Source organism: Lithobates pipiens, unplaced genomic scaffold (assembly GCF_037356315.1).
Source record: "Lithobates pipiens isolate NorthernLeopardFrog02 unplaced genomic scaffold, aLitPip1_a1.2 Scaffold_18, whole genome shotgun sequence".
NCBI lineage: Eukaryota > Metazoa > Chordata > Amphibia > Anura > Ranidae > Lithobates > Lithobates pipiens.
The window spans coordinates 149769290-149796782 of record NW_027507758.1 but is presented as its reverse complement, the minus strand read 5'-3'; the positions used below and the strand labels follow the sequence as shown (position 1 = coordinate 149796782).

General features: G+C 42.5%; 1 protein-coding gene across 12 annotated transcripts in view; it reads right to left on the bottom strand.

Moving 5' to 3' along the window:
• Positions 1 to 27493, bottom strand: part of ARID1B (AT-rich interaction domain 1B) — a 527934-nt gene that overhangs the window by 79913 nt on the left and 420528 nt on the right. For 7 of the 12 annotated variants that reach the window (XM_077486264.1, XM_077486251.1, XM_077486257.1 and 4 more), the window contains 2 exons: positions 22891 to 23209; positions 11785 to 11913 (listed from right to left, as the gene is read on the bottom strand). In XM_077486264.1, coding sequence (XP_077342390.1) covers positions 11785 to 11913; positions 22891 to 23209 — 448 coding nt within the window. The remainder of the gene's footprint in view (positions 1 to 11784; positions 11914 to 22890; positions 23210 to 27493) is intronic. The other 5 variants (XM_077486255.1, XM_077486259.1, XM_077486260.1 and 2 more) reach the window with 1 other exon arrangement.

Sequence of the window (27493 nt, the reverse complement as noted above, 5' to 3'; positions counted from 1 at the left end):
AAACCTAGGAGCCAGCACTATGCAACCTGCATATGACTATAGGTAATTGAAAGATACATAGTTAAGCAACAGTTAAAAAGAAAACATTTGTTCTGTTCATTTTTAACAGGCTTCATTTTAACAATAAAATGACAAAAAAAAAGTTTAAAGAACTTACTTTACAAGCAGAGCAACTTTTAACCATAATTAACAACAAACAATAAGTGCCAAATGTTCCAATGGGTTTCCTGACTTGCGGTAGCTGAACTTGTTGCTCACGACACAGACATGTCATGGTCCTAGAGCTAACAAACGTTGGCTTAAGAAGAGGAGGTGCAATTTGTGCATGGCATTTTCCAGCTATTGCTGATGTGGATACCAGCACTAAAATTCCAGGGCTATTGTTAGGTAAAACCGACACTGCATGAGAACACAGTGTTACTGTATTGAGAGTCAATGTTGGGTGATACAGATGAAGTTATATTCTTTTTATAATTGCTGTCCATGTTAGCCTTCCCAAAAACATACAACACTTCCAACATATGACAGACACCATAAACCGGACATACAGCTATGCATGCAAAGCAAAGGTTAAGCTGTGAGGTTTGGCATCAGTACGTTGGGCAAAATTAGTACTTTGGTGAGGATAAGGTAAGGATTCAAAGAGGCTAATTCCCTGTTCGTTTAGTGGTAGGGGCTAAGGTTAGAGATTTGATTAAGATTTGAGGCTGAAGTTAGGGTTAACCAACATTTAGAGTTAAGGTAAAATGTTAAAGGTTAACTTAAGGTTAAAGTGTATCCAAAGCCAAAACGTATCTAAAGTCAACAAACTTGTCATTTGTTTCATAAGGGAGATTTCCTCTCACTTCATGATCTGTAGATTCAACAGGAGGTAAGAAATCTTTCCAATGTAAGGGATATCTTCCCTTAGGGCCCTTTCACATGGGCTTTCCGAACAGGTCCGCCTTTCTGTTTTTCAGGCGGACCTGATCGGATGCTCCATTCACCACTATGGGGCAGCAGATGTCAGTGGTGAAATGTCTGCTGACACCTGCTGTTATCCAATCCTGCCTGCTAAATCCAAATCGTGAACCTATTTTCCATCCGTCTGGACAGGCGGTCCGTTTTCATCCAATCTCCTTATAGAGAGCGGAACTCTGACAAGTCCATCTCTGCACAGTGAGTGGAGACGGACCTGTCATCTGCCTGCTCAGCAGTGATCAGCAAAGCGATCCCCCAGTGAGCAAAGCGGAGTCTGCTGGACTGACCATCCATGTGAAAGGACCCTTAGACAGTTGTCAGGGGAACACTGGAGGATTTTGTCTTGCTTCCTGTTCTGGTGGCAACTCAGAATTTCGTATTTACTGCGCTTTCATATCTTGTGACATTGTGATCAGGTCAGTTAGAACACATATAGCAATAAAAACACCACAGTAGATAGAACACCAATATATCCATGCTTTTGAATTTTTAAAAAATATTTTGCCTTTAGTTATACTTTAAGTCTTGAGAGTTAACATTCAGTGGCAAAGTATGTTATGGTTATTTTAAGGGTTGAGGTCAAGTTAAATTTTAAAAAACAGTAAGTATTACGGCAAAGCCTACTACATACGATCAGAATATCATACAAAAAAATACTGCTTTCAAAACAATCGTACGATTTACATTTGATCAGTACAGTTTTCGTTCGAAAATACTATACAAATATATTACCAGGGGTTGCCAAATTTGCTTTGAATTGAGGAGCCAGTTAAAAAAGTTAGGAGCCAGTTTTTTTTTCAGCTCCCGGGGTAAGGCCACTCATTTTCACCCCCTATCCCTAACTCACAATGGAGCACCCAGTCAATAACTCCACTGAAACGCTGTTACATCAGGGGTACGGGCTGACCAGAAAGAGTAAGGCTGGCAACAGATGGAACTGGCTGGCACTGCCAGGTGGCACTGGTTGCCACTGGAAGGCACGTGGAACTGCCAGATGGCACGACAGGCGACACTGGTTTGGAACTGGCAGGCGACACTGGTTTGGAACTGGCAGGCGACACTGGTTTGGAACTGGCAGGCGACACTGGTTTGGAACTGGCAGGCGACACTGGTTTGGAACTGGCAGGCGACACTGGTTTGGAACTGGCAGGCGACACTGGTTTGGAACTGGCAGGCGACACTGGTTTGAAACTGGCAGGCGACACTGGTTTGAAACTGGCAGGCGACACTGGTTTGAAACTGGCAGGCGACACTGGTTTGAAACTGGCAGGAGACACTGGTTGGCGATGGCAGGCGGCCCTGGTTGGCGATGGCAGGCGGCCCTGGTTGGCGATGGCAGGCGGCCCTGGTTGGCGATGGCAGGCGGCCCTGGTTGGCGATGGCAGGCGGCCCTGGTTGGCGATGGCAGGTGGCCCTGGATGGCGATGGCAGGTGGCCCTGGTTGGCGATGGCAGGTGGCCCTGGTTGGCGATGGCAGGTGGCCCTGGTTGGCGATGGCAGGTGGCCCTGGTTGGCGATGGCACTAGTTGTCACTGGCAGATGGCACTGATTGGCGGTGGCACTGGTTGGTGTTGGCAGGTGGCACTGATTGGCGGTGGCAGGTGGCACTGGTTGGTGGTGGCATTGGTAGGTGGTGGCAGGTGGCACTGGTTGGCAGTGGCACTGACTGGCGGTGGCACTCGGCACTGGCACTGGTAGGTGGCACTGGTAGGTGGCACTGGGTGGTGGCAGGTGGCACTGGGTGGTGGTTGCAGGTGGTATTGATTGGCGGTGGCACTGGTTGGCACTAGCAGGTGGCACTGATTGGCGGTGGCAGATGGCACTGGTTGCCGCTGGCAGGTGGCACTGATTGGTGGTGGCACTGGCAGGTGCCACTGGTTGGCACTGGCACTGATTGGCGGTGGCAGGTGGCACTGAGTGGCGGTGGCACTCGGCACTGGCAGGTGGCACTGGTAGGTGGCACGTGGCACTGGGTGGTGGTTGCAGGTGGTATTGATTGGCGGTGGCACTGGTTGGCACTAGCAGGTGGCACTGATTTGTGGTGGCAGGTGGCACTGATTGGCAGTGGCAGATGGCACTGGTTGCCGCTGGCAGGTGGCGCTGATTGGTGGTGGCACTGGCAGGTGCCACTGGTTGGCACTGGCACTGACTGGCGGTGGCAGGTGGCACTGGTTGGCGGTGGCACTGGTTGGTGGCAGGTGGCACTGATTGGCGGTGGCACTGGTTGGCGCTGGCAGGTGGCACTGGTTGGTGGTGGCAGGTGGTATTGATTGGCGGTGGCACTGGTTGGCGCTGGCAGGTGGCACTGGTTGGTGGTGGCAGGTGGTATTGATTGGCGGTGGCACTGGTTGGCGCTGGCAGGTGGCACTGGTTGGCGCTGGCACTGGTTGGTTGCAGGTGGTATTGATTGGAGGTGGCACTGGTTGGCACTGATTGGTGGCAGGTGGCACTGGCAGGTTTCACATGGAGCACTCTGTTACTGAAATGTAACAGAGGAGCTGGCGGGACCCTGCCGGGGTGTGAAACTGACAGTAACAGAGAGGTGGATATGTCAGATTTCAGCCTGATGTCGGGGTGGGCGGGACCCGGCCGGGGTGGGCGGGACCCGGTCGGGGTGGGCGGGACCCGGTCGGGGTGGGCGGGACCCGGTCGGGGTGGGCAGGACCCGGTCGGGGTGGGCGGGACTCAGCAGCTATTAAACACCAGCCAACGATTGGGCTGCTTAAGAAAAGGGGCGGGCCACATACACGTAGCGGCCCGCCCAGATCCCATTGGCTGGTGTTTGATAGCTTGCTGGGTCCCGCCCCCACCCCGGCCGGGTCCCGCCCACCCCGACATCAGGCTGACAGATCCTCCTCTCTCCATTGCGTGTCAGTTTCACACACAGCGCGGTGCTGCAAAGTGTGAAGGAGGGAGGAGGACGGCAGTCAGTGTTAATGCTGCTGCATGTCTGGGGCATCGATAGTGAGTCGGCTGGTGGCAGCTTAGGCGCCAGGTCGCGATTTCTGGTCGCATTGGCGACCTGGCGCCTGGGGTTTGTCGAGCCCTGTATATTACATCACTTCTGAATTTTTATTCTGTCCTACGAGAATTGTTTAGACTTTAGTAACATTCTCCAGGAACTAGAGATAACCCATCTGTTTAAATACATCGATGGAAAGTGATTAAACCATAGCAATGAGAAAATTCACAGGAGCAGAATGAATTTTTTTTTTCGCACAAACAAATTTGTAACAGTGTATGTGGTTTTTGGTTGGGAAAGTACATTTATTCAAAAATCAAATGTTAAGAGCAAACAAAAATGTAAAGTACTTTTGTATGACATTTATCATGTCATCACATGTACTGAGAATTTTCATACAAAATGTTGGTTTATAAAATCTACTATCCAGCTGTATACTAAATGTTCAGTCCATGACTGACTACGGATATGAGATACACATGCTTCATGCTTACTAGTAGCAAGAGATAGATTATCCAAACAGTACCAATAAGTAAATATATGAAAAATTAAAAATAATTTATTGAGGTAATGTATGGTCTGAATTGAATATTTTTTCTAGTTAGGCAATAAAGCAAACATCAATATAAGTGCTCGAAGCTAAAATAATTAAATCAACTTTTGAGGTTATTGTGTAGTTAAAAGCTTTTATACACATGCAGCATTTTATATGAAACAACAATTCTATAGAAGAGACAAAAGAGGGCAAAAGCACGCTAATGAGTGATTCCTTAGCATATACGCTGGTCTATGAATTTAACAGAATAGGATGCTTCTTAAAAGCATTTCTTAAGCTGCGAATTGCCTGCCTCTCCAATCATGAAGAGATTGAAAACAAAATGGTTTGAAAATGCTTTGCAGGCAGAAAAACATCAAATTAATTCTAAATATAATGAAGCAACAGACAGAATAAGTACTGGGGATAGGATTACGCATGACAAGACTGTCAAGATCTAAAATCAAATGAGTGAAAATAAAAAATGCACATGCTGAAGTAAAAATTTAGATAGTATTACACATGGTTAAAGTAGCAAGTGCCCAGGATAAGTTAACCGAGACAAATGGGGTGTACTGTAACTACATAAAAAAAGTTCACTGTCTACATGATGCTTATGCTACTTTCACATTGGGGCCGCCACCACATTATCGCTAAAACGCCGATTTAGCACTGTTTAAGTGGCGCTTTCCGAATGTTGGCGGGGCGCTTTTAACCCCCACTAGCGGCCGAAGAAGGGGTTAAAAATGCCCGTGTTGCGGTGCTTCAGAAGTGCTTTTCAGGTGGTCCAGAAGTGCTGCCCATTCATTTCAATGGGCAGGGCGCTTTGGGAGTGCTGTATACAGAGCCCCCAAACCACCCCAAAAATGCCTCTTGCAGGACTTTTTCTAACGTCCTGCGAGTGCACCACCCCAGTGTGAAAGCACTCGGGCTTTCATATTCGGGCGGCATGGGAGGAAGTTTTCAGGTGCTTTACAGGCACTATTTCTAGAGCTAAAACTCCTGAAAATGGCCTTAGTGAAAGGAGCCTTATGGATAAGATTGTTCTATGGCAATTACAAACATTTTAGGGGCAAACAAAATAATTTTTTTGCTCACAAGCTTAATTTGCATTTACAGAAAACTGCATATGAAACAATCAGTATTTTTCCAAATACAGATAGTTATAAGCAAATGTCCCAAATCGGTAAAGCAACTGGTTTGCTTTAATCCCCCCCAACCCTATCAGCAAAAACTTACCATTTCTGTACTCCACTGCTACTCTATTTATCACAGGGGGCTGAAGGAAAATAATCCAAAACTACTGGGTTTGGAGGAGCATGCGACAACACTGGCACATGGGGAGTGCATTGCCTTGTGTAAGCTAGGACCCCAGTGACTTGTAACCTAAGCTACATAGACACTATACAACTTTTGTTCAATTTCCTTTAGATTTACCTCCAACTATGTAGTGCAAGGGCCAGCCTGATTGCATACAAATTGAAAGTGTTTAAGTTTGACCTCCTATTATATGGTTTTGGTAAATCTAAAGGAAAAAATATAAAGAGAATTGTATAGTGTGTATCCAGCTTTGCATAAGACTTTTTGTTTGCTCACCGAAGCCTAATGGAGAGAATGGAAGCAACTATGTACGTGTCTGTGGAGTCTGCCTTAAAATAAATCTGTTGCATTACTCTGCATTGACGAAGCACAGGTTCTCTTTAAGTGGTATGCAAATATTGACAAACCATTGGCTTCATCAGCTACAATCTCCCAAACTTACCATTAAAGGACCAATAAGGAGGTTTGGTAGAAGGCACTGCCAAACTCAGATGTTGCAAGAAAACATCCAGATTTGCATACAACATCAATTGCCCACATCTCCAGATCTGCTGAACATTTGGCTTTCACTGTTAACGCACTTTAGGTATGTGGCAGATTTAATTTAAAGCAGCCCTTAACTGACTACCAATTCTGATTGGATATTTTTTTTTATTATGTGACTCCCTTATGACCCACAGAAACATTTCTACAAGATTTTTGTAAACAGGCTTATTCAGTTTTGATCTTTTGATTTTTAATTTCTGTTTGTTAAAGCGGTAGTAAACCCGCACATTTTTTTTTTTTTTTTAAACCTGCAAAGCAAAAGGCATAATGAGCTAGTATGCACCGCATACTAGCTCATTATGAAATACTTACCTTAGAACGAGGCCCCAACATCTGGCCCGATCCACGCAGAGGGAGCTGACATGCTCCCTCGGCGTTTCTTCCGGGTATCGCGGCTCCGGCGCTGTGAGTGGCTGGAGCCGCGATATCGTCACTCCCGCGCATGCGCGCGGGAGATTTCAGTCCGGCCGCTCGGCTGCTGCCGGATTTTGACGGCGAGAAACCCCTTGTGCGCATGCGCCGCTGCAGTCAGCGGCGCATACCGAGGGGAATATCTCCTAAACCGTACAGGTTTAGGAGATATTTTTTTTACCTACAGGTAAGCCTTATTATAGGCTTTCCTGTAGGTAAAAGTTAAAAATGTGGGTATACAACCACTTTAAGGAGTTCAATTTTCCTTAGAACTGGATTGTACGTAGTAACCAGTTATCGTTTCTGTTTTATTCAACTTGTACAGCAATGGTGGTAATGGCCCACCGAGGTCTTTATTAGACAAGTTGACTCATGAGTGTCAGCTTCCTCTGATGTAGCAATTTTTTTTAAGCTGGACAGCCAGCGGACTAAATAAAAAAGAAAAAAAACAAAACAAATGGGTTCTTCTAGCCACACAAGCAAGGTGAATGGAGTGATTACCCCCCTGCTGAGACAGTGTATCGAGATTGACTTCTGTCAAACAGGAATGGCCACATATGGATGACTTTATCTATCTATGGCCAGTTTTACTTGAAAATTCTATGTGCCTTAGAAAGCACTACCACATAATCAAAAGTAACATGTCTTAAATATTAGTTCTCAAAAGTATCGTGGGTTTTTGGTATAGATGTCTAAAGCCATAAGAGGACATTTGCTGTCTTTGTCCTTGACTATCTGTACACCCTGTCTGATCACACCCAGCAGAAAACTTGGGAGAGAAAGCAATCATATTGAACTGAATCATATTGAACTGAATTTCCCAGCTTATTACTAGTGCTCCAACTTAGGCATAATTTGCACAAAACAAGAACATGTATGTTTGTATAGCGACTGTTTGTTCAATGCACACTTGGCTGCCACTGTATGTCAGTAGGTACCTTTAGAAAGTTTTATTCATTACAGGTACCTATATACCTGTTTAGACAACACTTTACATACATTATACATTCACTTTAGTTCTTGCCCTCAAGGAGCTTACAATCTAAGGTCCCTAATCCATGTTCATACACATCCTAGGGCCAATTTAGGCAGGAGCCAAATAGCCTATCAGCATGTCTTTGGAGTGTGGGAGGAAACTGAAGTGCCAGGTAGAAACCCAGTAGTGCTGTGGTTGGGATTCATACTGACAGGCCTAGTGGTACCAGGCAGAAGTGCTAACCACTTAGCTACTGCGTTGATAATATCTAAGAGCAGATCAACTCTGTCAACTTCATTGTCCTAGCGCCATACTACAACCAGGCTTAAAGTAAAGTGTTACTAAACCCATAACAGTAAAATCAGCCTGTATATGCAGTAAAGCAGGGATATGCAATTAGCGGACCTCCAGCTGTTGCAGAACTACAAGTTCCATGAGGCATAGCAAGACTCTGACAGCCACAAGCATGACACCCAGAGGCAGAGCATGATGGGACTTGTAGTTTTGCAACAGCTGGAGGTCCGCTAATTGCATATCCCAGCAGTAAAGCATGCTTGTTATACTCACTGTGGAACCTAAGGGGTTAATTCTTTGCATTGTGTATACAGGCTGCGTGAGCCTGTCTCTCTGATCCTCCTCTTCTTCCACTGTTCCCCATTTCCTGATAATACACAGCTCGAGGACAAGCTGCACATGCTCAGTTTAGTGTGTATTGCTAGAGAGGTGTTATTGTTTAATTAGGAAGGTGCATGTGACCCGCAGAGGGCCAATCAGCACTGTCCAGAAAGCAGGCCAGCGAAGAATGAAAACTCCTCCTACAAGCTTAACCACTTAAGGACCGAGCCTCTTTCTGAGATTTGTTGTTTACAAGTTAAAAACATTTTTTTGGGCTAGAAAATGACTTAGAACCCCAAAACATTATACATTTTTTTTCTAACACCCTAGAGAATAAAATGACGGTCGTTACAATACTTTGTCACACCGTATTTGCGCAGCAGTCTTATAAGCGCACTTTTTTCGGAAAAATACACTTTTTTGAATTTAAAAATAAGACAACAGTAAAGTTAGCCCAATTTTTTTTTATATTGTGAAAGATGATGTTACGCCAAGTAAATTGATTCACAACATGTCACGCTTCAAAATTGCGCCCGCTCCTGGAATGGCAACAAACTTTTACCCTTAAAAATCTCCATAGGCGATGTTTAAAAAATTCTACAGGTTGCATGTTTTAAATTACAGAGGAGCCCTGCAATGATATGGAGATGGGTGGGAGCCATCTTCCCCTCACTTGTCTCCATGACAGGCCACAGGAAGGATCTGATCACCTCCACCGCTGCTGACGGCTCCGGTAAGTGGCAGAGGGCACCGGATTGTGGCAGGAGGGGGGGCCCTCTACTGCCGCCGATAAAAGTGATCTTTATGTGAATCCGCTGCAGAGACCACTTTTATCTTAAAACGGAGCGCTCACTGAAGAAGAGGATACAGGTGTTATGGCAGCTAGCTGCTGCCATAACAACGATATCCACCTTCAAATTACGGATGTATAACGATGGTGGGCGGTGCGGAAGTGGTTAAGAAGACACTGATACAAGTCACAAGACTGCTATATACTGCAGATGAGAAAAGGTATTTAGCAGTTTATATTTACTAAAACTATTTAATTTCCATGTGTGCTGTGAGAGACCAGATATAGTGAATGCAGGGTCCTGGGTTTAGTAACATTTTAATCCTTGATTTAAAGTGCAAGTATAGCCAAAACTTTATTTTTCTTGTAAGTCCATTAGTTTATGCTTTTGCTGTCTTTATTCCACTGCAGAGATATCACTTTAATTCCTGTCCTGGAGGCACAACAGGAGGGGAGAGGAAACCTATACAAGATAATAGGAATCCCCTTCTTGAATAGTTGTCACCAGACAGGTGTTCCCATTGGAAGTTTTACCTTCACCTTTTGTTCTGATGACAGCTCAAAAATTGTAGCTTTCCCATCACTTTCTGTCTTAGTGACAATGGTCACTAGGACAAACAGAGTGATTCTACCAAGCAAGGACATTGACTTTGTCTATACATATTCTTAAATTTTATTTTATTCTGAAAATAATAAAAAAGGACCAGTATGTCTTATGATTGCTAACAAAACCTGCTATGTGTTATATCCGCTGTATAACTTGTTTCTGACTATACAAAAGTGCACAGTATCAAGGTAAAAAAGTATAATTATTTTGTAAGGTCACATAGCTGCGATGACAATATTGCCTGATGGACACACTAGAGACGTTTTCTTTTTCTTTTTTTTTTAAAGACCGTGCGCTCAAATCATACTCATGAATTTACTGAATAAATAATTTTACTATTTTTTCAAATTTTTCTGTGAATCATTTGAACATGTTTAATTATTTTGCACAAAATACCACTCATTGACTAAGACAAATAGGAGGTAGGATACAATAAAATAAATCAATGAATACATACATTATATAAACTGGGAATTGTGAGCGCTTAACAACTTATTATGTTCCAAGAGAAATAAATAGCAAAATATGTAAATATCTTTTCTACTACTGTATTTGAAATATAAAGCTGAACTCCAGGCAAATTGTTAAATATACAGATGAAATACATACAGGAGAGCGGTTTTATCTGCCAAAAGATTTGCATTTCTGTCCCTCAAGTCTTGAGATTTACACAGCTCTGTCACACAGCAATGCCCAGTCTGGTGGAGTTCAATAACATTTACAGCAGTCCTCTCCACCCCCAGCCTATCAGCATGTTTCTTACACTGCAACACCACTAATTGGCTCCTTGTGCTGCTAGTTTGAGCTCTGCTGTACAGTGTACTACAAGAGGCCGATACAGAGTCGAATTCACATATTTATGCTGTTTAAGTTTAAGGTGGACCTTCAGTCACACTAATAGGTGGCTCCCTCAACCCCCCCCCCCCCCCCCACCTCAGCACCACCATTATGGCATGTGCGTAGATGTGCTAAAGGGCATGGCCTGACCTTCAGGTCCTGGAAAGGCTCTTCAGCAGATCTGTGCATGCCCATGTAATTTACATACACAAACATGGTAAAGGTTTGGAACTTCCCTAATAGTGGTCTTCTCTTTCTTGGGGAAACCCATGCATGTGCAGAAGCTATGCAGCGTATCTGTACACAAGCAGGGGGATGAGGGAAAAAAAAAAGTACATTGTAATTCTTCCTTGGGTAAAAAATACAGAAGTGCTGCTTCACAGCACAAATAAATGTCATCAATATATAAAAGAAAACATGGATGTCCAATTATAAGAGAGGGCAGGGGAGAGGCAAGGCAACATGGCATAAACTTTAGGGTGAAGGTCTGCTTGAAAAAACGATGTAATAACACAGAGCCGCTTACATTTTTGTATTATATATCTGCCTAGAGCTCAGCTTTAAAAAGTAGGTATTACATATAACAGCAATTAAAGTAGTTGTAGAGAGTTGCCATGGCTCTTCTCTATTGCCGCCGACAAAATATGACCCTTATGATCTTAGGAGATCAATATCTAAACTAGACACCAGCTAGAACCAAACACATTTTTTTTTTCAAGTCAATGTAATGTGTAGAAATTCCACAATAAAAGGTCAAAAGAACATTTTTCCTCATGACAAAGTAACAAAAGCAAAACACATTGTGTTAATCAAGCCTACATGTCACATAATGCTTTCCCATACAACATATGACAATTACAAGAGATAGCAGGTGAAATGAGTAGCACAAATTTCGTGAAGGATCATCAGAGCCACCAATGCAGGCAGGAGGGGTGTAAAGACCATGAGCCATGCAGGACATTGTGGCAATGCTTAAAGGGCATGCACTTGTCACCATCCAGGTTAGTAACGGTGAAACTTGCAAGGTTAAAACTTTTAAAGCCGCGCGTTATAACACTTGTACTGCTAGCAACCACACTATATGACAGGGAACACATGCCACAAATAGGCATAGAAGGAGCAAAGTGTCAGTATACAAACAAGTAACAAAAAAATATATACACAAGTAAAACAAAACAACAAAGATTAATGTCCAAGGTCCCAAAGCAAGCCCATTGCTACCTACCCGTACTGATCAGGTTGATGCATCATTGGAACCTGAGAGTTGCCATAGTTGGGATGCTGTGAGGAAAACATGGGGCGTCCACCGGCCCCAGACTGGCTGGGATAAGCAGGCAACCTAATGTATGGTGGCCTAAAGCAGGACAAAAGAACAAGCTTTGTACTATAAATCAAGAAGCCAATTAAATTCCACCATGGAAAATACCTAAATGTCAAGACAATGATCAGCAAATCCTAGCATTGTAAAAAGTAGTAATTGCAAAGTAAAAATAAATCCAATTACCTCTTTTTGACATAATGTGTGTGCTACACTAAGGCCCCGTACACACGGACCGAATGTCAGCAAACATTGTCCAGTTAAAAGAAAAAAAAATGGCCGACATTTGGCCTGTGTGTATTCCAGCCAGTCCGTCCATTCGGCCAGCTTTTATCCGACTTGCATGCTGAAAATACCAGCAGCCGACCGGCTCCCGATCAGCACTCTCAGCCAATGGCTGAGAACATTAATCAGAGTGTTCTGGCAGGGGGGGGGGGGGGGGGGGCGTCCCCCTGGCAGGACACAACAGCTCCGCGGGGAGATCTCTGTACTAACATTGGATAGTTAGTACAGTGGCTCCTACTGGAACCGACGGGTTTTTTTTTACCTAAAAATAATATAGTGTGTACCAGACTTAAGCCATTGTGTCTTAAACAGTTTGAGTAGTATTTTCCAAACATTTAACACAATTTTACAATTTGACCTGCACTGCTAAATACCTGATTGAAAGCAAAAGGGTTTTTGGACACTTTTGACAAGGAGGATCTAGATATGCTTCCATGAGACAGGATTTTGAATAAAGCTGTGCCCTATGTGCATGCAACTGAGAACAAGCATATAAAAATGTAAATATTTCAAAATATGTACTTTTAATACTCTTTAGGGTTTTATCATGGAACCCCAGGCAGAGCACAGACTCAAAATGTAGCAATGTATACTTAAAGAGATTATGAAATCTTATGATACCCAATGCTGCTCCTGAATTGCAATGTTAAGTAAAGCTTCTGTGCAGTTGACCTGGTGACACCAATAAAAAAGTATTTTCTACTGTGCCACTGTGAGTGCTTTTAGCAACTGGAGGATACCAGGGTTTTGGCGCTATGTCATAAGGTTGCCTCATGGTGGGCCAACATAGATGTTAGCACTGGCTAATTAGCTTCCACCCTGTCCACCAAACTGACAATTATATCAAAGGTATGCCAGGAGATGTAGTCCTGGTGCCTAAGGTGCGCAGCTGGCAGAGGCGATGACAAGGAAGTGGCTCCATATTAGACCACTTATTCGGAGATCCGGGATGCTCTAGAACAGGGATATGCAATTAGCGGAAATCCAGCTGTTGCAGAGCTACAAGTCCCATGAGGCATAACAAGATGCTGACAGCCACAAGCATGACACCCAGAGGCTGAGGCATGATGGGACTTGTAGTTTTGCAACAGCTGGAGGTTTGCTAATTGCATATCACTGGTCTAGAAGAATTGGAAAAGAAATGCAGGAGAATCCAGGTGCCTGTTTGAGCATACAGCATAATTTTGATAACCTCTTCCTGTGGCCACACGTTTGCTTTAGGTCCCCCCTCATAACTCCCTGGGGTTGGTGTGTTATAAGGAGCACACCCATATTGAAATAGCCTTAAAGAACAATATACATTTTTTTCGTGCAGTGCACCACAATGGTCATGTTGCAGCCTACTGTGATAATGCATTGGAGATCCGGGAACACGTATTCCTACTAAGTAAAGATGTAAAAATGCCCTTCAAAGCATCCTACAATTTCAATGAAATAGAAGTCCATGCATGAAACACTTTCAATGGAATAGAAATCCATGCATAAAACACATTATTACATGAAATTTGAAGGGGTATACTTTGGGGTTGATTTAATAAAACTGGAGCGCGCAGAAGCTGGTTGCAGCTCTGCATAGAAAACAATCAGCTTTCAGGTTTTATCGTTAAAGCTTAGTTGAACAAGCTGAAGTTAGAAACTGAAGTGGCTACCATGCACAGCTGTACCAGATTGTGCACTCTCTAATATTAGTGAATTCACCCTTTTATAAATTGTATTAATTATTTATAGCCAATTAGCCACACATAGCATAGCACACAATTATCCACACAAAGTAGCACAGAAAAAAGATCAACTTTTTACAGAATTTTATAATTACCACCTAGTTAATCAAAAATGCTTATACAAGCTCTTGTAAGATCTACAGCAGTGGTTCTCAACCCTGTCCTCAAGTACCCCCAACAGGCCATGTTTTCATGTTTCCCTTTATCTTGTACAGGTGCTTTAAATCAGAGTCAATGGCTTGGTATTCTGGACAGCTATTTTATCTAAAAGAAATTCCCAAAACATGGTCTGTTGGGGCAACCTGAGGACAGGGTTGAGAGCCAGTGATCTACAGTATCAATGGCAAATGGGCTCTTTTTGCTTATTCCGATGGGGAAATGCTGATACAAATAATGCCATGTCCATGTGAGAATTCTTTAGATAAAATAAAGTAACTGTAAACAACGCTCTATAGTTCACTACGTTCTCATTGTTTTTAGATTTTCAATAAAGGGGAAAGAAATATTTAAGCACGAATTGCAGTGGAAACCCAATCTACACTGACTGCTACAATGCCCTCAGGAAAAAAAAAGAGAAGAGAGTCCAGAGAGAAAATAATTTGTGCCCGTTTGTGTGCCACAACAGACAGTAATAATAAATGCATTCTCTATGGTAAAGATATAATGAATATTATTTGCAATGACATTAATAAGTGTTTATGACCAACTATTTCTCAGCCTCTGTTGTAAAGAATTTGTAAGGGAAAGGTATAGCTAAGCGCAAAAATTAACGATTTCTCAATTTTTTTTTGCTGAGGGCCACCATTTATCTGTCGTGTTTTATTTGTACAATTTAACACATACTTGGATAGCTGAGGTTGCAAAATATAGCATTACTATTTCGAAGCAAACAAAAGACTTAACAAAATATAGTAAAGGGATCCAAAGGGAAAAAAGTAACCTATACCTTGAATGTACAGCTTACCTAAAAAGCTTCTTAAAGATAATGGCTATTATACTACGGTAAATGGTAGGTCTTTTAAGAATGATCATACTATTTGTTTTCTTTTATATAACAATGGCAAAGAGAAGAATCAGTTGTGTTGCAACAGTCTCAAAAAATTCAGCAAAATCTTGATCTAGCTATTGTTGATTCTAGTTATAATATACTACAGATTATTGCCTACAGAATGGGTAAAAAACACACAGCTGTTAATTTTTCCTCTATAGAAATTGCTTTTTTTTTACTTCATATGCGTTTATGTTTTTTCGAACATATACATGCTGACTGCAAAAGCATCACTGAAACTGTTCTAGTTTTCTCTAACCCCTGATTCTCACTCTGAGTACTTGTAATATATTACATAGATTATGTACAGTATATCTAAAAAAAAAAAAGTTTAATATATTGCTGCCTACCAGTGCTTAAATAAGGGTATTTTTTCCAGCGCATTGTTACCTGGCAATTCTGTGAATAATACACTTTCTGTCTTTGGGTGGCTATGCTCATACTTCCACTACATCTATGGAAGTCAGTCATGGTTGTCACATAGGATAGACTTCAAAGATGTCTGTCTTTGCTTGATTACAGTGGATTGATGGGACTGGTAGTTTACATAAGATAAGAATGTTTTGCTTTGTCGCACACATGAAGTGGCAAGGACATAGCATTTCTGTTAAGATCAACAGAAATGTTATGTAGTTGCTGAAAATATTCCTTGCTTGAAAAATGGAAACTGAAAGAGATACCACCTCCAAGGACTGGTAATTGGAAACTTTTTTTGCTTTTGTGTTTGAATAGACTTAAACTGTTAATGGTTAAAATACAAAATTTTAGCGATCATGGACCTTTAACTGCTTTCCCTCTTTTTATCCAACTGTCAGCATTTGATTTTTTTTTCCATGTTAGCTGTGGACTACAATATTTTTTCCACACAGAAAACACCCAAAATTTCCAACAACAGGCACTATTTGCTGACTATCTGATTAACTGCATTTCTATCCAGTTATGTTCTAGATTCATGGAAATTAGGTTTAGCTACCTACCTTTTTCACAAGATAAAAAATTATGAGAAAAGTAAAGTATTCATAATGTCATTATTAATAAAGTGAATTCAAATAAGCCGTTAGAAAGCCTAGCAATGTAAATGCCATTAACATGTCTTATGATTCAATGCCTCAGCTGAGAATTTTTGGAATAAAACATGAATTTTCCTGCCACAGAATAAACATCTTCATGCAGCTTATTTTGGCCTCGTTCTGCTGCTTACATGCAGAGGAGGTTATTTTGGCCACTATGTTAGCATTGCTTTAGAGAGGATGTTGAAAAGGCCAAACAAGCTGTGCAAACAAATATATTCATGACTACAAAATATACAATTTTATGGACTTGGTGGGCGATGACTGGCACAAAACGTCACATCACCCAAAATTCTATAAACCTTATTGGTGTGCATCATTTACAAAGTACTTCAAACAAATTATAAGTAATTACATGGAATTAAATGTATCTCATCAAAAGGTCTAGAACTGCAGATACCGTATATTAACATTATGTCTATTGGTCTACTGCAGGGGACAGAATAAGCGGCATATGCACTAAGCATGCTGTTAAAAGGTGGGCACAGTCCTTTTTGAGAAACATGTAAAATAGGTCAGTTTGAAATAAACAATATGATAAATCTGTATTAATCTTTTACAATTGTGTTTCTTCAATTACTTATTCCATATGGAGGCTAGGCTTCCAGATTTTTAGTGTTACACAAGGCTGGGCTTTACAACTCCTCACTGGCCAAACTAATTGAAATCAAATTAGCTAAGATCTTATTTCATCAATTGGTAAGCAGCAAAGTAATGGGATGGCAGCCATTAATGCACTATGCCTCCAGGGCCAATGGAAGGATTTTTGTCTACTTAGGCAAAGGTGTATTTTGCCACCCCCCACCATCCTCCCAACACCGCCTCCCCCCACCACCCCTTCCACAATGGCAGTCCTGGAGCCATTTATCATTTTTTGCTTACATGGTTTAAAAATCATTTTAGGCCTGAAGATTACTTAAAAACACCAAAATATGTTTTTTTTTTTTTAAAGCAGACACCCTAGAGAATAAAATCTTGGCAGTCATATTTTTTTATGTTTACAATGTTTATGTTTAACATGTTTATGATTAAAATATTTTTGCTGTATTATTATTTTACATAATTTTTAATATGTGTAATAGCATAAAGATGACAGGTTCTCTTTATGGAGACACCCGAGGTCCATTAGATCCTGGATCTCTCCTTTCTGATCCACTGCAGCTGATAAAACCCAAACCATGTTCCATCAGCTGCTTCCCCAACACTGATTCCAGAAAATGGCAGCTCTGGTCCAGGAAGTGACATCATATAAGTCACTGCCTGGTCTGTGTACAGGGGGGAGGCTGAGCAGGAGGAGGTCCACTGAGCTCCTGCCGCCCTTCCCAGCAACAAACAGCCATGACAGCACCAGGCCCACTGGTAGGACAGCGGAGCCCAGTGAACATGGCAGGGGGGCACTAGGGGGGTGGCATATAGCGGCAGAGGTGGAAGTGCTAGGCAGCTTCATAGCTGCTTGTATCACTTTCACAGTAAAGCTGACAATTGGCTTTACCAAAGTACACGCACTCTTGACCGCTATAGAGGCCGGGAGTGTGTAAAAAAAAAAAAACCCCTGTTAGACTTACCAGTAATGGTATATCCATGAATCTTCCAGGACAACTACTTGGAAAGATGATTGGCTCTGCCCTCTATAGGAAACACAAACCAGACATGATTTAAAAGGCCCTCCCCTTCCTTTGACCCTCAGTTGTTTTGAAGATCAAGTAAACCTCCACCAATGTGCATAAGGCAGAGGAATAACAATCTCTCTAAATCACCACCACTAAGTTAAATAAAAGAACCAGTGTCAAAACAGGGTGGGAATCTGATGCTGTCCTGGTAGATTCATGGAAATACCATTACCGGAAAGTTTAATGGGGTTTTCCCCCTTCATCTTCCAGGACAGCTACTTGGAGAGGATCCGCAAGATTCTGTATCTTAGGGAAGGATGACAGCCTGTAGTATTTTCCTTGCAAAGGAGAGGTCCTGGCTGGAGAGTATCTGGATAATGCTTAATGAAGGTATAAGAGGAGGAGCTTTGGATATAATTTCCAATGATGCTCCTGATCTTCCTGCCTACGATGAGGCCAAGGATCTTGTAAAATGAGCCCTAACCTGAAGACCTGTAAGCCTCTTAAATTATTTCCTTAATACATCTGATGAGCCCTTGGAGGCCTTATTCCCATTCCTGGGACAACTAAAGGAAACTAGTAGCTGAAAGAGATTTCTAGTGAGTTTAGAGAATTCCAAGTAATGCAGTAGACATCTTTCCATTCCAGAAACGTAAATCTTTCCTCTTCCGAATACCTAGGGCAGGTACAAATGCTTGGAAGAACTACTTCCTGTAACCTGTGAAAACTGGTAGAGACATTTGGCAAGTACAAAGGGTCAGGTTTAATAACCACCTTACCCTCCAAATTCTCAAGAAAGAAAGGGTCTTTACAAGAGAGGGATTTCAAGTCACAAATCCTTTTTCCCAAAGAAATGACTAAAGGAAGGTAGTCTACATAGTTACCAATCCTAAGGAGGCCTTATTTAAGGGTTCAAAGTGAGCTCTGGTAAGAGTGTTCAAAACCAAAGACAGGTCCCAAGGGTTAATCTGCCTAATTAATCTGGGTATGCCTCTAGGTCTTGCTAAGAGAAAGTTTTTCATCAATAGCTCCTCAGCTAGGCTGCCATTCAAGAAAAGCGACAAGGCGGCAACCTGAATCTTAAGGGTGCTAACAAAAAAAGGCCCTTTCCTACTCCCTCCTGCAAACAAAATCCAGTATAAAGGGGATAGTAAAAAAGCCAAACACAGCTCTTTTGCCAGGAAACAAAAAAGTCTTACAAATCTTCTGTAAATTTGTCTTTCAAGCAACTTATGGCTGACTAGAATCATACTAAAACTTTTTCTGAACACTCTTTCAGTTGTAAAATGTGCCGCTCAGCTTTCAAGCCGTCAAATGGTAAATCGGAGGGTTTGGGTGGAGTACTTGCCCTTGTTGGAGAAGGTACTTTCAATCTCGCAGCAGAGACCAGGGGAGAGCTGTTGGAAGTGTTCTCAGTGTTGAGAACCAACTCCTCCTGGGCCTCCATGGAGCTAGAAGGATTACTTCTGCTTGAACAAACCTCTGGACTACCAGAGGCAACAACGCAAACTGCGGGAAGGCATACGCAAGACCAAACTTCCATAGGAAAGTCAGCGCATCTGTCCCTAAAGCTTCTGTCTCTCATTCTAGTGATAAAAAAAGTCTGGAAGCTTCCTGTTTAGACTGGGTGCAAAAAGATCCATTACAGGTACACCCCATCTTAGAGTGATCTCTTGGAAAATTTCTCCCATTTGCTGCTGCTGATACTCAATTCAGATAGTCTGCTAGAATATTTGCAGTGTCGCTGATGTGAACCGCCCTTGATCTAAGCAACTAAGCAATACTGTCTTCTCCCCTGCCTAGATGCTGCTGGCTTAGGGATAAAAAACATTTGATCAGGTGCCCCCTTGCTTGTTAAGGTATCCTATGTCTGTGGCATTGTGCAAAAAGACCAATAACTTATCTGCTTGGATCTTGCCTAGGCTCCTGAGCTACGAATGCCCTCCCTATTGCAAGGTGCTCTCTGAAGTTGGATGACTGGGCTGTATTCTCTGGCTGTCAGGCTTCCTGAGCCTGCCAGTCCTCCGAGTGAGCTCCCCAACCCCACAGACTGGTGTTGGTGGTAACTTTTACTGGGGAACACTGTGCCCAAATTTTCCCTCTCTGCAGATGGTCTGAAAGCTCCCAACAGGATAGTCTGAGAGAGTCTCTGCCCTGAAGTTGAATGATCTGATTCAAGGAACTCTTCCTGTATTCCCCATAACTGAGAAGAAAAGATTGAAGGGGCCTGGAATGTAATTGAGCCCACGATACCCCCGGGATTGCTGCTGTCATCAAACCTAATAAGTACATAAGTTGGCAAATAAAGGCTTGTGGGAGCATCCTGAAATTCCCCAGAGAGAATGATTTTAGATATCTTTTTGTACTGGAAGAAAGATCTTTTGGCTGAGTCTATCAGGCACCCCCAAAAAGGAAAGACTCTGGGAAGCAACTAGACATGATTTTTCTAGATTAATCTTCCAGCCTACCTCTTGAAAATTCTGCAGCAACAGCTGCGAAGATCAAGAAATCGTCCAGATAAGGAACAATTGAGATATTTGCACTTGAAAATAGGTCATGCTCTCGGCTATAATTTTCATGACAAATCCCGGGCCTGCAGAGGAACCACATAGTAGGGCCCTGAACTGCCAATGGCATGGTCTGTCCTCTGTGAGCATCTCAGGAATATCTGATGACTCCAGCAAACTGGAACATGAAGACAAGTGTCATGAAGGTCCAGAGTTAACATGTACACTTCTGGTAGCAACAGATTTCTGACCGAATAAATGCTTTTCATACTGAATCTAAACCAAAAATCTGTTCAGGACACCTATGTTGATGAACATCCAAAATTTGCCGGAAGGTTACTTTACAAGAAAAACGTGAGAGTAGCAACGCTGAAATTTTTGATTCTCTGGAACAGAAGAAACCATTTGCTCCGATTCCCAAAGAGAAATCAGGTCTAATATGGCCTGCTTTCTCCACTGATCCCTGGGTAGACTGGTGAGAACCCCCCCCCCCCCCCCCGGCCTGGGGAAAGTCTAAATTCTAACATGTAGTCCTCTCTTATAATCTGGAGAATAAAGGGATTGTCGGTGACCTCTGCCTGTTTGGCAAACCGGGTCAACCTTCCTCCCACCCCTAGTCTTCCATCACCTTTTGGTAGGGGCTAAAGGAGCAAGCAGCACCCCCTTTTTGATTTATCTTTATTGAACACCCACTTTTTCAGGCCCTGCCACTAGCTCTTAGCAGCTATCAGGTAGCCTGGGCCTACAGTTCTAACACTTTTACTTAAAGTCTAGGAGAAAACAGAGAGCAAATGTGATACAAATACCACTGGCACTAATGGCTATTATTCATAGCATTTGGAGAGGCACATACCTTGAGGGTTACACTGGAACTGGATGCAGCCACTGGATTGGCTTGAGCAGATGCTCCATCTATAGGGATGTCCTCAGTGTTCCACAGAAAAATCCCCCACTGCAAAGCTAGCTTGGAAAGGGGCACTATAATGAAGTGCCGGCCCAGCAATGCAGCACCGCTAGGCAAAAAACCTGCACTGTACTCAAGGCAGAGCTATTAGCAGTGGTACCCCAGTCAGCACATCCTAACATGGCCAGCCCAGAAAAGGAAATCCAGCCTCCAGAAGTACGTCACGACACTACCGGTTCTGGCGCCATCTTGCACTGTCACCGGAAGTGTGTAATCCGACGCCATTTTGGTACATCTGATGCAGAGAGCAATTTTAGGATACAGCTCCCCTTAGGCCTGAAAAACACTGGGATGGGGAAGTTGCCTCTTAAAATTATAAGACAAGTAATCCACCAACCCTTTAGGTAAAGAAAAGAAAATACACCAACCACAGTTACCAGACCTATAAAAAAAAAAAAAAAAAAAAAAAAAGTGTACTCCTAGAGGGTCTGGAAACACAAAACAACTGAGGATCAGAGAAAGGGGAGGACCTTTTAAATCATGTCTGATCTGTGTTTCCTGTAGAGGGCGGAGCCAATCATCTCTCCAGGTAGCTGTCCTGGAAGATGAAGGGGGAAAACACATCTGTAGCACTGTAAAAATTTTAATCCCCAGCAAGTGGCTGGGTAATCGGATTTTACCGCCCCCCCCCCCCCCTTATCTTGGCACCCTAAGACGGCTGCTTAAGCTGCCATATGGTAGTGCTGGCCCTGCCTGCCTCTAGTGGCTTAGCTTCAAATCTCTATTCTACCAAGCAGATGGAAAAGTAAATACGTCACATTAATATGACTATAGAGTAAAAACTCCAACACCACCTAAAAATAAAGTGGATCCTCACTGTAATTTTTGACCGTCCGACTATAAAAACTGCAACTCCCTTAAAGTGATACTAAAGGCTTATTTATTTTTTTAAATAACAAACATGTCATACGTACCTCCTCTGTGCAATGGTTATGCACAGAGCAATCCTGGTCTGCTTCTTCTTGGGTCCTGCCGGCGCTTCTGGCCCCTCCCTCCTGCTGAGTGCCCCCATAGCAAGCAGCTTACTGTGAAGACACCCTAGCAGGCCATCTCCTGAGCCACTGCTCTGTCTGTCCATTTAGAGACAGAATGCTGCTTGGCCTCCATCCCCCACTCTCTCCTCTCTGGCTCACTGGCTGTGATTGACAGAAGCCAATGAGGAGACAGAGACTCCAGAGAGCTGTTGCTCTCTGGCCCATCGTTGGCTTAGGTAAGTATTGGGGGGCTGGGAGGAAGATTTTTTACCTTAATGCATAGAATGCATTAAAGTAAGAAACCTTGGGCTTTTACAACCACGTTAACTAAGAGAATACATACTTAAAGTGAGTTTAAACATTCATGTGTAGATTCGCACACACACTTTTACTTGATGTGAAGCCTTGGTCAACCATTTTGTACCTGTTGTAACTTCAATATTTCTTTTTTTTTATTGACAACATGACATGAAAACACATAACAGGATTTCTGCATCTTGACCAATCAACAGTCTGCATCACAGCAATTTCAGCTTTTTGTAGCGGAGTATTTTGTAATGGTTTGGAGCTAGCTACAGAATCCCCTGCTTACATAGCTACTCATGTTATCCATTACAGATGCTGATGAGCATGGCACACCAGCAAATTACAAGGCCAGTTACTGCTGCACCTCCATAACCAGCTACAAATTGAAAGATAAAATAATCAGAACTTTCTGGCTGTTGGTAATCACTGCTACAAATATGCTGGAGTGGCATGAACTTAATAATCCTAACACCCCATGCACATACATGTGACAATGTGTAGAACAGGTGTTCATTTAATCAAACATACCTGTTTTGAGCAGAGTTAGCCGCTGCCTGCATCACTGCAGCTGCTGCCTCCTGCGCCTTGCGGTTTACAGAAGGTATGGGTGGTCCCATCCCTGGAGCACCCTGCTGTGACATGCCAGGGGAAATGGGGGTCATATTTCCCATGTTTCCAGGATATGCTCTGCTTTGCACTGAGCTAACTGGCATTCTGCCCATGTTAATAGAGCCACTGGGTCCTTGTCCGTGCATCTGGCTGTTGGCGTTCACATTTATTCCGGGGCCTGGACCATTGTAATTTGTGTTCGGTACACCAGAATATGAAGGTGGCCTTGAGTAATTACCTTTAATAGAAATAAACCAGCGTTAAAACGATTGCACATTTTTTCATGTCAACAATTACATCTATACTAAACAATTTCAGTTTTAAGCAGCTACAGACATCCCAGGTGCATTAAACAAATGGCCAATGTTTTACATCCTATCCTCTGCCAGTTTGCTGTAGAGGAGTCTTGTAGAGGAGATGCAATGATCTCTTTGCAGAGACAAACCCCTACTGAGTCACGGCTATAGCTGTGCAATCAGCAAAGCTCATGTTCCCTACTGATTGGAGAGCTCTGGCTCGGACTCATCGGGGGGCTTGTCAGACCTCTTAAAGGTGAGAGTAAAAGCAGGGGGCTGAGCTGTGGTATTACCGCCCCCTGGCTGCCGATCAGGATTCTAACATTACAACCTGACAAGGCTGTACATACACTATGGCTTTGATGCTTTGCTTTACGACTGTGCCAATTTTAACTTGGGCTGAAACGCCTGTCAAACCCACCCCCAATGGGCCTGCACCGCAAGCCAAACACTTAACTCACAGTTGCGGTGCAGTCCTCTAATATAAAATTGCTGCTTGCCAATTAACCATTTGACCTCTGAAAGATTTACCCCCCTTCCTGACCAGGCCATTTTTTTGTGATATGGCAATGTGCTACTTTGACAATTGTGCGACGATACACCCAAATAAATTGTCTGTCCTTTTTTTTCCCAGAAATAGAACTTTATTTTGGTGGTATTTGATCATCTCTGTGTTTTTTTATTTTTGTGCTATAATTAAAGAACGATCATTTTGAAAAAAAAAAAGTTAGTTATATATCTATCTATCTATCTATCTATCGATAGATAGATAGATAGATATATATATATATATTTTTTTTTTACTAGTAATGGAACTTATAGCAGGACTGAGTTATTGCGGTGAACAAATCGGACATGGACACTTCTTTGGGAGCCAGTGACACGAATAGTGAGCAGTCCTAAAAATATGCATCGTCACTGTACTAATGACTTTGGCAGGGAAGGGGTTAACATCAGGGCCAATCAAAGTGTTAAATGTGTGCCTAGCTAAAATTTCAGTGTAGTGGGGGAGGTGCTTTTACTAGTGTAAGGAATGGGTCAGTGGTTCTGCTTTACAGAAACACAAGAACCATGCCTTGTTTACATACGCAGATCGCAGCTCTGCCTGTGTACATAACTATCAGCGGGTGCCGGTGGACATGGGGTCCGCGGGACTCGTTGATCAGCTCCCGCTATGTAAAATCACAGTGGGAGCGAATCGTCGATGGCGTGGCCAATACACAGACTTGCTGGATCACACACACACACATATATACGCCTGCCCTGTAGCCTTAAATCTGCTATGGGGTGGTCAGCAAGTGGTTAAATCTGCTATGGGACGGTCAGCAAGTGGTTTTTCAACCAGCCAGTGAACGGATGCCCCCATCGTTCAGAAGAGGATTCCCCACTGTTAGAATAAAATAGTACAGCGGGGGCGCCTCCTTTGTCAGAATAAACTGCTCAGCTCTGCAGCCTATTGGCTGCAGTGCTGATCGAAAAAAATATTCCAACAAGCCTGTTTGTGAGAAGTTGATTATATTGACTTCTCAGTATTTCTAACGGCCATAGATGGATCAAAATTCAGGTGATCCCTGCTGAACCGGCCAAATTTCAATCCATCTAGGGCCAGCTTAACCATTACTGCCTGTTTGAAAGAGCACTAAAACCTTGCCCCCCTTTTTGTTTTTCATGCATCTGGAATAAATTTAGCCGAGTTTATGTGAAAAGTTCAATTGTGCATTAAATGTGCATTGCAGAATAAATCTTTAACTTATTTTTCTCTTGCAAAACCATGGAACTTCAGAAACTATAAAGTGTAAATGTAAATAATATTTATGTAAGCTGAGAGTTTTTGTCTGTGGTACAATGAGTATTTGTAATTTTTCCAGGTAGCTGTTCCTAATGACAGCTTTGATGTTTTCGGTCCAAGCAATCCAATGACATATGCAAAATTTTTAAGCTGATAAACATAGTCATCTATCACATTAAGGTGATCGCTCAAGCTTTGTTTGGACATTCTAGAAAGCTTTAAAGAATGATGCACTGTAGCTATGCAAATAATGTATTCTGTGTGAAAACAATTGATTTTAAAAAGTACTGCTTTATTGTTCTAGAAAACAATGTCAGTTTTAGCAAGCAAGAATACAATAGCAGTTCCTGTTCTTAAAAGTGTAAGTCTGGGCAAAGAAAAAACAAAGAAAAAACAAAAACACTACTCTGCAACACATTCATGCCTTTTCTATGTTTCAACCAGTTAAAAGAAAGCTACAAATACAGCAAAATATTTGTTAATCCTGGCAACAATCCTGTATGCTTCCAACGTCCCATTTGAGCTGACAACACAGCACTCTGCTGCACTGAAATCCAAAACAATGCTGTCAATCTTGTCCATTTCACTACCCTGGACTACAAAACACCACCCCCCCATCATAAAATGAGAACGCTGTTTTTTAGTCCAGTTCGACAGAGCTGAATATGGCTGAATACACTGCTTTGGAATTCAACAAAGCAGAGCCAACATTGTCAGTTAGGAGATCATTGGATTTCGGGATTAACAAGTATTTTTCTCTTAAAATAGACAAAAATTTGGGGAAATGTGCCGGTATTAAAGAGATGTAGTACATGTTTTTGTTTTTCATATTTTAAAGCATGTTTGAGCCTGAAACGGCCACAGATGGTATGATAGATCAGCCTAAAAACCTGAGCTGTATTCGAGGAAAAAAAAATCTACCAGGTCTCTCTCTAGTTGATGCACAGTCTGCCCTTTTCTGCTTTCCTTAACTCCATCTTGGCCCCATCACTTTCTTTTTTTTTCCATTTTTTTTTTACTTTTTATTTAATGGCTTTCAACAGATACAATAGAACTTAGAATTCACACAAATTGCAACATGTTTCATAACGCTTAAGTCAGATCTGAAATGCCAGGGTGCCATGGCAAGGTGTATGTAAAATAGGTCAAATAAACAGCTATCGCAATGTGCAACAGTATGTACACAATAATTCAACAGTTGGTGTCGATTATGCAGTTGAAGCCGAAACGAGACCGTCCATAGTGACAGTTCGGGTACAGTCCCTATACACTAGGAGAGTTCTCCCATTCTCGGAAGAAAGTACCAAAGGTGGAACAAGGTCATATGGGGTAACCTTTGAATAGAGAGCAGATCGTAGTGAGGAAGTCTGATGTAGGGGGGTCCAGCTGATTTCTGCGCACTGCAGGATTTTAATTATTGGAGAAGAAGGAAAAAGAAGGGGGGGGGGGGTTTGGAAGAAGAGAAAAAAAAATAGGAGGAGATTGGGTTGGGGGAAAAGGATCAAAACTGGGGGAGCAGGAGTAACCAGTATCAGGTGGCCAACAGAGCATTCAAATGATGTCCACTTGTGAGGTGTATTGGAGGTATTCATCAGAGAAGCAGAAGAGGTCCTAATAGGACCATCTCTTCTTATGTTCCTCAGATTTGTCCCAAAGAGCAGAGGTCAGGTCCTCCATCTGTCCGATGTCATTCACTCTTGCGAGCCACTGAGCCACCGTTGGAGTAGATTGTTGTTTCCACATACACAGTAGCGTTTAGGAGATGTTTAAGAAGGGATTTGTGATACCTATTCCTAGAAAGAGTGGTGAGGTCGAGTAGAACTGCAGCAGGATTATCCAGCAAGAAGATACCTATACATTTATGAATAAGTTGGAATATGAGCTGCCAAAAAGAGCAAAGTTTGGGGCACTTCCAAAAAATTTGAAGAATAATGCCTGTTGGCTGCAGTGCCAACATCGGTCCGTTTGTAGGGAATAGCTCAGCTAGAACTGATGGAGTCCTATACCAGTGCTTAACTTTCTTATAGGTGATCAGCCCCTCACTTCGGTCAACAACATTAGGAGAGCAGGAAGATCCACGTTACTCATCAACCTGGACCTGCGATTTTTCTTTTCCAAGTAAGCCAGGCACTTTCCAGTACGATGGACTGCATGCAGGCATCATACGTGAAATGGTTTCTGTGCCCAGATGGCCCTTTAAAAAGTTATACAACCTCACAAATCTTCAGCTTTGACAGCCTTATGAAAGTCCTAGTACTCCACAGACTGAAAATGACATCACAGGTGCACAGACTATCTGACATCACCATAAAAGTCTGAGATTTTATTTTATTTTTATTTTTTTGTCCAAAGATGTATCTACCTGCTCTAAATACAAAATAAAGCATGTCAAAATAATTTAATTTCAAATGTACTGTCTCTTAAAAAAAAACAAAAA